At 26.9% G+C, this 11,905-nt stretch overlaps 1 protein-coding gene across 1 annotated transcript; it reads left to right on the top strand.

Annotated features, from left to right (window-relative positions):
• The first annotated feature begins 2,696 nt into the window (after positions 1-2,696).
• LOC129972168 (uncharacterized) lies at positions 2,697-8,990 on the top strand. The gene is made up of 3 exons (XM_056086189.1): positions 2,697-2,882; positions 4,937-5,149; positions 8,773-8,990. Exons 2-3 carry the CDS (start codon positions 4,948-4,950, stop codon positions 8,919-8,921), a joined length of 351 nt encoding a protein of 116 aa, XP_055942164.1. The 5' UTR covers positions 2,697-2,882; positions 4,937-4,947; the 3' UTR covers positions 8,922-8,990.
• The last annotated feature ends 2,915 nt before the right edge of the window (positions 8,991-11,905 follow it).

Below are 11,905 nucleotides of genomic sequence, written 5' to 3'. Positions count from 1 at the left end.
AGCGCTCAGATTTTTAATTCCACACTTGAGAGTTGTGTGCTTCATAGTACAATAAAGAAAATGATAAAAAATGCATGCTATTGAACATTTCACTGAATTTAGCTTGAGCTCTTTGACAGTCTATTTGGCTATTTAACTTGGAATTACAGTAAATACACAAGCACTAGAAAATAAACGTGTATTTTGGAAGCCTGTTTCTAATAGAATGAAAACGAATTTTTTTGACAAAGAATTATAATTGCAGACAAGATTGCATTTACATGTATACAAAAGTAAAGACAGACTGTCGACTCTTTGACAGATTCGATTAAAATTTGATATCTGTCAACATTTTAGATGCTAAATGTATATACTTAATTTTTTCTACGTAGTTCTTATGTTTTGTCATTATCGTGGTTACTTGTGCTCTAGAGAACCGGAGAGATAGCCTTTTTCAAGAATATTGTTCAAAATTTGGTGCAAAGTCCAAATTTTATATATTTAACTCAAAAGGTTTTTGAGTTATATATATATATATATATATATATATATATATATATATATATATATATATATATATATATATATATATATAGTTGTTTACAGATAGCGGCGAAATGAAAAACAAACAAACATTTTCTTTTCATTTCTTCTTCTTCTTTTTTTTTTCTTTTTTTTTTTTTTTTTTGCATTCGGGATTTGTAGAACAAGAAGTTTCATTAAGATCTCGAATTCGAGTTGTTTGACGGTTACAATAGTTTCTCTTTGTATGCTTCGTACACTAAAAAATTGAAGGGAAAAAATCACTAATAAGAGAACATTTTTACAGTGGAATAGGATATGAAATGTATCAACGCATTTAAATAAATCCAACAAAGAAAAATTAAAATGCATAGTTTTCCTATTATTTTGTTGACTGGAGCAAACGTTAATAATTATATAATTAAAGCTCATGTTCATTTCTAATAATTTTGAAGAAGCTCTTTTCGCTGAATAAATATTTTTTCTGTTATAGCTCAAAAAGTATAAGCGTTATGGTTTTATATCAAATAATAAATCGAAAAAAATATTTAAAAATAAATCGAAATTATACATTATAATGAAAGTGAAAATACAAAATGAAATTCATTAAAAAATTCCTTGCATGTCTGGAAGGACTTTGGGGGGTATTTGATAAATTTATTTCTGTTTTGTTTAAATATTTTTTTTTTTTGTTAAAGAAAACAATTTTAGGAGAATTTATAAAATTTTCCCAGATTTAATATTGCCAGAATATACAAAATGTGTCAACGCCAAACCACGAAATGTAATCAACTATTTTATTTTTTTTAATAAATACTCAGTCCAACACAATTCTGAATTCATAAATTTCAATTCTGAAAATGCAAAGAAAACATAATATTGATGATTGCTCTTTGAATCAAATGAAAGGAGGCAAAATGATAACTTATCTCAGCTGAGAATAATTGTATTCTCAAAGATGAACTTATATTCGTGTGTCTAATTTCAGGCCTAACTGGCTATCTTTTAAAAAAAATCTATAGAACATTTCCTACTGCTTACGAAACTCAGAAGATGCAACGGTTTAAAAATTATATATACAGTACACTCAGGATTATCCACGGAATCGGCTGGCGCGGCCGCCGCGGATAACAAAAATCGCGGATAATCCGAAAAAAAGCTAAAAAACGGGTATAGCAAAAGAAAAAACAGTTATTTCAACTTTGAAAAATCGTTTTATGTACAATAAAACGTAGAATAAACAGAAGGAAATGTTTAACTAACGCTTAGTATTTTAGTATATCACTCAAAACTAACCTAAAGTGCATTTTGTTAATGAAAACAGAAAAGTGCTTTGTACTTACGAGAGGTGTCAAGGATGCACAGAAAAATTAATACATATGTACTGTTTTAATACTGTAATGTATTATGTAATTACAAAAGCATAACTGTAAAACTGCACCTTTTTGAAAAAATCAGTCAAAAAAAAAAAAAAAAAAACTTTGTGCGGCAGGCGCGGATAATCGGGAGTCTACTGTACTCTGAAGTTTAATGATGGAATGAAAATGTCCTCTGCGAAATATCATCGCTTTCATATAGAAAAACTGGATGGATATAACTGTCACGCCTTTTCCTCCTTGTATAAAAGCAGCAAACCTTACAATGCTATTTTAATTTTATCTTTATTTGTTTTATTTCAATATAGAAAATTTGGAAAGACTGACTTCTAAGACATTTTTTTTTTTTATTTGTAAGGGGAAAAAAACAATATTGCTTAATAAGTGAATTTAAAAGCAAAAACATTCCTGAATATTTGGATCTGAAATTCAAATATTCGTTGATTTCAATATAGAAGTTCGTGTTTGTAGCACTGTTGCTCATAGCCCCTGGAAAGCAATTGATCAACCAGCTGCAGTGCTAATTATAATTTCCAAAACTTTTACTTCAAATTATCACCTGTAGATGGCAGTACTAAAAAATGCATAAATTTTATTTATTGTAAAATTGAAATAACTATTAAAATTATTCTGTTCTTCTATTTTACATGATGATTGTTTTTATATATTAATCAGAGATCTTAGATAAAATTCCTTCTCTCCCAGCAAAAAAAAATTAAATAAAATTAATAATAGCCCCAGTACGACAAATAAAGAATGCGGAGCTTATCATAACTGACGAAAGCAGATTTAAAACAATCAATCAACAAATCACCATATTTTTATTTTAGTGTTTGTAAATATAACTTTCTGTGTCCTTTGATGTTCTTAAAAGTGCGTGTTTAAAATTTTGTAAATTAACTATTTTATTTTATAGGTTCCACATTATTATTATTATAAATTGATAATAAATATTTATTCCTTTTCTGTTTTTAATGCTTAATCGCTGAGAAAAAAATTACATTGGTAAGCATAAGTAATTCTTCAATAGTATATGGTATATTGTTATAATTTTGCATGTGATGAATTATTTTAAAATTTTATTCTTATGATTCAAGCTGTTGATGTGTAGTGTTAAAATGTATCTGTTGGGAACGTTACATGAGGGAAATAATTCGAAACATTGGACATTAATTTTATAATTAAATCTTCTGTGTGCAGAGTTTATTTATTTTTTGCATCTTTCTATTCATACTCTCTCATATAGTGAGGAAAAATTAATTATGAATCTTTCAATTAAATCGCACGATGGCTATAAGTGATGTCCAAAGCCATAATAATCATTATCATGTGACAAGTTGTCAAAATATGCTGCTGGTTTTTATTTCCTATAGAATTTTGATATATGACTTGTGGTAACAAAAATATATTTAACTAAAAAAATTAAGTTGAATTCAAAATTTCATAAAGTGTACTTGCAATACATTAATCTGTTAATTATAATGTTTGTTTGTTTCACTGTTTTTCATCCCCTTTAAAAAGTGTACTTGTGTACCAATCTAGTCATTTGAAATTAATCATAATTGAGGTTTACGATTCATAATACAAAAATAATAGAATTTTGATTCTGTACCCACATTTCGAATTAAACAATCACATTTCACAAGCAAGGTCTTTCAATTCATCATATCTGCTGCGAGTTAATTGGAAAATCATCTTACTCCTTTTATTCAGGATGTTTCTGTATGTTTCTTGAGAATTGGAACTTATATTTTTAAGCCAGATAGAAAATATGAAATTGTTTGCATAACTCCCAGAATTTCCAAAGTAAACCTTATGCTATGTTCATTGATTGACTTATTTTCTCTATTATCTAAATAAGTAAAACTATGATGAGTATTTGAAATATTGTTCACCAATGGATTCTAAAACCCTCCACATTTTGCACATGTGTTAAGATGGGTTTAATTCGGCAAAATAGAGGGGAGAGCAAAGGAGGAGATGTTTAAATTTATCAATAAAGTCAATCCCAAAATGGTGCATATCCTTCCATGTGTCACTCTTAGTGAGATAGAACCACCGAAAATTGGTCGTCTCAGAATGCTGAAGTGAACAGTATATATAAATCTGGAGAAATATTTGAGTTTTTTTTTATGTATTTTGCACAATTTTTTTTTGTATCAAATTATAATGTTTTAGTTTATAAACGATAAAAATATGATAATGTGACATATGTATAATGTGTATACACATTATTAAGCAGTTAGTAAGTATGTTTTGAAAAGAAAAAAAAGATTCTTTCAAAGCTTTCTTTAAGCTTCAAATTAATTGTTCTAAAATTCTGTTAGTACTCAGATCGCAGCAATTAATTGCTTGAATAACAGAATTTTAGAATATCTAAATGTAATATTCATATACTTATAAAAATGATAAAATCAAAAGGAAAATATGTTGTTTTAATTGGTAAAACTGCACTTCAGTGTATATACATGTTGTAAATTGATGGTTTTATTATTATGTATGATTTTTCCTTTGACACAAATGATACTTTAAAGCAAAAATACATTAGCTCGCTTTTTTTATTTTTTTTTTTATTTAATTGTATGTTCATGAAATGTTGTAAATCCTTAATTTAACTAATTAAACAACTGATGCAAAATGGTGTCCATTAAAATAGAAGTCTGTTTAAACATAGATTGTGTTGTGATCAATATGTAAAATAAATATTACACTAGAAAATATATTGTTTAATATAAATGTAAAATATTTCATGTGCATTGCATATTAATAACAACACTTCTTATAAGTGTGAAGTTTGTGAAAAATGAGAATAGTAGCCAGATTTTGTATATTAATTTGAGGTATATTAAATCCTTATTAGTTTTTTTGGAATGAAAAAGAAGCAAAAATTCTGTCAGGTTATATGTATTTTTTTTTATTAACACAATGTTGATGCGGTATCTATTTATACTATTAAATGCTATGAAAGCTTTTTCATCTATAATGCCTTTAAATTTTGTTTTTCATTATTAATTTCATACTGTTTGTTTAATGTAGTTTGTTTTTTATATCTTTTACAGCTGGCACTGAAATGGGCTTGTTTCGACATTATGCGAGGGTATTTTTTAGAACTCATTTTCGACCTATTCCTCATCCTGTAGCTAAAAGATGGGAAATGAATTCATCCTTATTGTACTTTGTTTTTGCCTGGACAGCATTTGGATGGTCTCTTTATTATTTTAAAAATAATACTAATAAAGACTCACCTTATGCTAGTGGTATAGCTATCACACGTAAGTTTGAGTGTAATTAACTAAATGTAAATTAGCAAATTTTACTAATAAAGCAAAAAAAAAAAAATTCCACTTATGTATTTTAAGAAATTTATTTTATTCAGCTATTTTGTTAAATATTCCATATTACAATATATGGTATTTTTAATCACATAATTCATTCATTGACAATAATATAAAAAATAAAATTATGCCGAGGAAAAAAAAATCTGATTAATGTATCCACATTTATAACATCCAAGCCTAGAGCTGAATTGTGCTGTCTTCTTTTTACATTTCTTTATTGTTTTGCATGCTTCAAAAAGTAATTCTTATTGCAATTACTGGATTCCTAATTAGAAACTTATCCGAGGTATTGGACATAGGGAATATATTAGATTATAAAGACTGACTGTGGCTTAAAGAGAAAAAGAAAGTCTGGCATCTTTACATTTGTTTTTATTGCATCCATACTATGCACAAGATACAACTGCCCTTATACTGTAAAATGTATAACTTTCATCAAAGTCATGCTGTATTTAGTATATTATAATATTTGATGGTTACCAGCTTGCAGAAAATTTACATTTAGCTACAAAATTTATTCTTTATATCAGCTACTAATACTTATATCAGCTAAGTTTATCAGTAGCTAATAAAAGTATTCCAATGACTTTTTGTCTATTTCCATTGCATCTATAAGTATTTTTATGCCTTGTTGTTATTTTCTTCTAAACATTAATATTTTATGTTGTTTATCACATTCTGTATATTTAAAATGAATATTTCAAAATTCTGTTTAATTTTTAATTGCTTTCCAATTCATATAAATATATAGGTCAGTTCACTCACTTGATTTTCCTCATTTTTGGTAATGATTTTCTAAATATTTCTTATCTATTTATTTTCTATTTAATTTCATCCTAAATTAAAAATTTTTTATTTTAAAAAAAGTTGCATTATTGTTCTGTTCCATGCAGTATGTTTTAATTTTGCATACTTTGGCCAGATATGCAAATCATTGTTTCATAGTAAAAATCTTAGCTCTTGCTAATTACTGGTTTTGAATGAAAAAAAAAAGATATATTTTTTTAATCATTTGTCTTTACATTGTTTTTATTTACATGATGAGATGTAAAATGGAAAATTTGCTGTCTTATGTATATATTTACAAATTATCTTTAAACTCGTGGGTCAAACTTTAAAAGTAGGTTACATGTGAATAAAATAGCACTTTTTTTAAAAAAAAATTTTTGTATAGGAGCATGTGTTTGGAAATAAGTTTTTGTGGGGGGGAAAAATGCCAAGGAAATGAAAAAGAAGCTCTTTACTTACATGATATGACTATAAGTGCACACATGTCACCCCAACATCGATACTGGTCTATTAAGTGTTAGGCATACTCTTTCAAAGATGCCTAGTGTTTCATGAACAGTTGCAGCAGCAATTTGAAGTTTTACAATAAAGTCCTCATCAGAGTTAATTGAAATCTTGTAGACAATGTATTTTTCTACTTTGTTTGTACTTTACTTGTTTCACTTACACTTTTCATTTCTGACTCTATATTGCTATGTAAAAAAATGCTTCTTTATATGTATTTTATCAATCCTTAAAGTTTGACCCATGAATTCATTGTGCATGTGTGTGTGTGTGCGCGTGTGCTCTCATGTGTGTAATTAAGTTTAATAACTCCTTAAGTTTGTCAATTATTGGTTATTAATATCATTTTTGCATATATAGGGAGGAAGATAAAAAAAATTTAAAGAATACATTTTTATTATAAATTATACTGAGGTTCTGCATATCTTAAAAAAATAGAAAATATTTGAATTATAACTTTAACTATGTCTTAAAACTTTTTGTTGTACGTTTAAAATATCCTTTTGTCATAATAATAACACATTTTCAGATTTCTTTTTCATGCCACTATTAATATTTAGTAACTTTGATTCTAAATTTCTTAATTCATTGAAATGGAAAAAATTGTGCAACTGTAATAAGTTTTTTTAACTTTTGAATTCCACGTTAAATCACCTTTCTGTTAATTTTTAATTTTAACAATGATTTATGAATTATATTTTAAGCTATCAATTCAAATATTAAAAAGAAGTCCTCATCTGTTACTCCTCTGCCATCAGATATTTTTATCTATTTGATGTAAAATATAAAGTAAAAAAAAAAAATTGTGTTAAGATTGTAATTTAAATCCTGAATTTTTTGTTTTAAGCAGATGCAATTTGTTTATTAAATTTAATAGCTTCAGAATTTTTTTTTATTATTATTGCTAAAAAAAAAAAAGAAAGAAAGATATGGCATATAGCTTCAGAATTGTACAGGGAAATTTTTTTGTAAGAATCTAAACATAGATAGAAGTGCCTTATGTTATTTGTAATGAAATATTTTTCATTAATTGCATTCAAGTTTGTAACAATTTAAAAATTATCAACATTAATTTTATTTTTAAATTGTTGTTTTTAATTCATTTAAAAGCCTTTATTATTTCTTACCGGTCATCAAGCGTTATAAAAATATCTAATAGGATTGTATATAAAATATGTAATAAAATAATTATATTGCCATTTGAGCTGTAGTGAGTAGAATATTCCTGGCATATATAAAAATGTCTAAAAGACAAATAAAAAGCAATTCAGTTGCTCCAGTACCTGCTAAATAGTTATTTGAGGAGTATGAAAATCCATTTTTATATCATTAGTTTCATTTGCATTTTAGTCTATTATATATATTAAAAAATAGGAAATATACAAGTAAATTTCATTAATATTTCACGATACAATGTGCCTGTGTTTTGTTTCAATATAAAATTACAAAAATCGAGTATGCATTTATAAAAAGATGAATCTTTTCATTAGCAGACTGTGTCCCAAATGTGATACATAGTGGTATTTTACTATGGTGTAATTTCACGAACCAGACATTTATCTGCCTGGCTGACATGTTTTCAAATTATTAAACTAATATACACACTTTCAAACAGAAAAAAACATGGATATAAATCTGAAATTGTGATTTTTAAGGGGGGAGGGTTGGGGAAATTTTTAAATATTACTGTAAAATTGAAGATTGGAATTTTGACAATTACAGCACGATATAATATTGTGTTGAAGATAACAAAAATAAAACACAAGATAAAAAGGTATGAGATTATAAGTTCTGGAAAATTAAGATTAAAGTTAATTCATTTTTCTTATAAAAATTGTTTTATGTACCTTGTTGTAGGAATATACAGCATTTTAATTCTTTATAATCATTTTACACCGTGCAAAAGTTGTATATGACATGTCTGTATGTTATATATATATATATATTTCAGAATGCTTCCATCTCTATTTAAATTGTCTTACTAGTTTTAAAATGTTTACCATCGTATCAGGAGAAATGTTTAGAATTTATGTCTTTTACATTTCCAAGTGTAAATAAACATTATTGATACTTTTTGAATAGTTGGACAGCATGATTGCATGTGACTTTTTCTGCCAAGTTATTAAAAATCACATGGCATGTAGTTGGATTATTTGGTAAATTTGACTGGCATCCAGCTGCTGTTAACTAATAGAAAAGTTCCTTTTCTTTTAAAAAAATGTATTCTTTATTGAATATTTTTAATCATTGTAATTTTTTTACAGCTTACCAGAGCATGAGGAAGTTTGGTGCAGCTGATTCAGAAAACACTTTGATCCGAATAAAAGGTTTGAATGTTGAAAGGGAAGTTTTGAGTTTAGATGAAGTTTTCGAAAAATGTGAAGAAGAAGAAAGGAAAATCAAGTCAGCATAATATACGTCAATCCTGTAATATATTATTGTTATAAAAGAAATGTTTTATAAAATAAAGAACAGACACATATTTTAGAGTTTATTGATTTTGTGAATGATCATATATATATGAAGCTGCAGTAGTGCTATGGAAACAATATAATATAATTAGTTGTTATGAAGAGTGACGTGTCAATGCTGATAAATGCCCCCCTCCCATCATAATATTTAATTTTAATATTATACTAATATTTATTAATATTAGTACACTTTATTACATATTAATATTATATAATTTTAAGTGTACTGACTATTTCCTATTGTCAATAGTATAAAAGGAGTAAGTGATGTCCAGGACGTGTTTCTTCCGTGCACAGTAATGAAAAAAAAGAAAGTGCGAATGGCGAACAGTGCACAACATTAATTTTTTTACCTCCTTCTTTTAAAAAAGTGATATAAAGAAAGACATTTATATTTTATTTTCATGAGCGTAAGATTTGCGCTTGACAAAAGCAGCTTCGGAAGTTTTTCAATGGAAGACTATTGAATTTATTTTATTTCGTTTCAAAATAACACACAATGATTAATTTTATATTTAAATCAATATAAATAAATATTTAATTGCAAATTTAATTATGATAAATAATTATTTGTGTGATGTCGAAAAATTAGAGTAATTCGGCCGAACGTCGAATAACTCTTAGAATAATAGAAAATGAAGAATCAATAACATAATCTTATTACGATAATTGAAGTAAGCTAATGTTAATTAAATGGACACTATATGAAGTGAAATGAACCACTTCAATTGTTAAAGAACTTTTCAAAATAAAATTTGGATTGTTCAACAAAATATCAATAATGGTTGTTGTTGTTATTTTTGATGAAATAAATAAATATTTATTTAAAATAAATTTACTGTTTCAATGGAAATTGAAGTATAAGTGTCAAATATCTTTGATTAAAAAGTTTTTGAAAAATTTCTTTTGATAATTTTTTTTTAATTTAATTATTTTTTCAAACTAAAAGTTTGAATTTTCAGGTATATAAACTAAATCAACTTCTTTTTAAAGTAAGAACTATGGTGAACAATACAAAGAAATATTCATATGATTTAAAATTCATGCAAAACTTTTAAATATTCTAATTGTTTAAAAATCCCTATTATATTTTATGTTATGAATAAATGTACTTTTAAAGATAACATTATAAGTGTGAAAACATAAATTAAAGAATTAAATAAATTCCTGATAATTTCATATTTAAAAAAAGAATTCTATATATGTTATAACTGACAGAAAATATAAAATTAAAGAAAATCAATTGACAACAAATTTCGTTAAAACTATATACAATTTATTTACAGCTCAGTCATGCTTTAATGGGATACAAAAATCAAATTTTTGTTTTAGACAAGTTTTTTTTTTTTAACTAATTGAAATAAAAATTTGAGATAAAATTGCACTTGTAGTTAAAACATCCCATACCTAATTTGATATATTTAAATCAATGAGTTTTTTTAATTATTGCATTTACATACTTTTGAAAGTACAGACAATCAACCCTTTGTTTGATTTTTGATACAAAATTTGACAGATATCTGCACTATAGACATGTACCGAATCTTATCTACTTAGCTTTCTTCATTTTGTAGTCATTGTGTTAACTTTAATTGAATAGCCGAACAGACGGTCTTTCTCTGTTCAGATTTTACTCAAAATTTATAGAAATCTAAAAATTTTGTGTAAACAGTATACCAAATTTCAACAGTTTAGCTCAAAGCGTTTTTGAATTAACTTTGTAAAAGACATACAGACAGAAGGATATTTTCGTAAAATGTGTTTTTCGAACTCAAAGAGATCTAAAGCGTGGAGATTCGTCAGAACCTCGAGCTCCCAATTTTTGACGATTACTATACTTTCTCTATACTACATATACGAGAAAATGAAAGAAAATAGCCAGATACATCTTATAGATTCAAATAGTAAAATATGTTATCTTTCTAATGTAAACTGTAAGCAATATTAAATACTTTATATACATCGAAATTGGTTGTAAAACTGGGAAAGCTCATAACCTTCTTAATGCAGGAACTACATACTGAGATATTTCACTTTTTTTTTTTTTTTCTTTTTTTTTTTTTTTCTCAAGGAAATATCTTGGAGTTTCTGCTAAAATATATTCACTATTGATGCTGGGTTATCAGATGAAAAAGTAAAATTAAATGTAAGAAAGACTGTGGCTTTTTTATTTTTTTGTAAAATATTCTCTTGCTATCTGAATTTCAAATTTACACCTTACAGCTTCTAAAGACGCTTGAAATCTGTTACCTTGGGGCTGTTCGCTAAACTTATTTTTAATTTTTCATCTCACAAAAATCATATAATTTCCCCCCCCCCTTTTTTTTTTCTTTTTTTTCACTTATATTAAATATTGTAATAATTAGAAAATTCGAACTTGAAGAGTCCGTAAAACGTATTTTTTGTTATTAAGTCTGTCCCTCTGTCTGTGAACACGATAACTCAAAAGTTCTTTGAGATAGAATTATGAAATTTGGAATATAGACTTGTGGTGATTGAATTCCTGCAGTATCGAACCTGCAACGTTAGACCCCGTAGCCACGTAACATAACCACTAGACAAAAGTGATCACACTAGTTTGGAGGCTGTTAACTGGCTTATGAAGTTGCCACCAGAATATTCCCCTATCAATGAGTCGGCGAAGAGACGAACGATTTTATCGTGCCAAGCGTTATGGTGAGTGTGTGTGAGTTGTTGCTGTTGCGTCAAGTGAGTTTGACGACTTGCATTGGTTGCTTTTTTGTTGCAGGTAGTTGGCGCCACGACAGCTGTATGAAGGATGCATGGTTAAGGTCACGAACGTGGAGATTGAATTGCCAAGGATCGAACCCGTGATGTTTTGGGTCCGTAGCCGCGTAACATAACCACTAGACAAAAGTAATCGCCATAGTCTGGAGGCTGTAAACTGGCACAGACTTTCCATTCC

Source organism: Argiope bruennichi, chromosome 6 (assembly GCF_947563725.1).
Source record: "Argiope bruennichi chromosome 6, qqArgBrue1.1, whole genome shotgun sequence".
In the NCBI taxonomy this organism is placed as follows: domain Eukaryota; kingdom Metazoa; phylum Arthropoda; class Arachnida; order Araneae; family Araneidae; genus Argiope; species Argiope bruennichi.
The sequence above is the reverse complement of the archived record's forward strand: the minus strand, read 5'-3'. Positions and strand labels throughout refer to the sequence as shown.

Excerpts from the sequence above, each read along its gene's own strand:
- LOC129972168 (XM_056086189.1), top strand. The coding sequence starts at position 4,948 with ATGGGCTTGTTTCGACATTATGCGAGGGTATTTTTTAGAACTCATTTT. Across the intron at positions 5,150-8,772 it reads TAGTGGTATAGCTATCACAC|CTTACCAGAGCATGAGGAAG; the intron begins GTAAGTTTGAGT and ends ATTTTTTTACAG.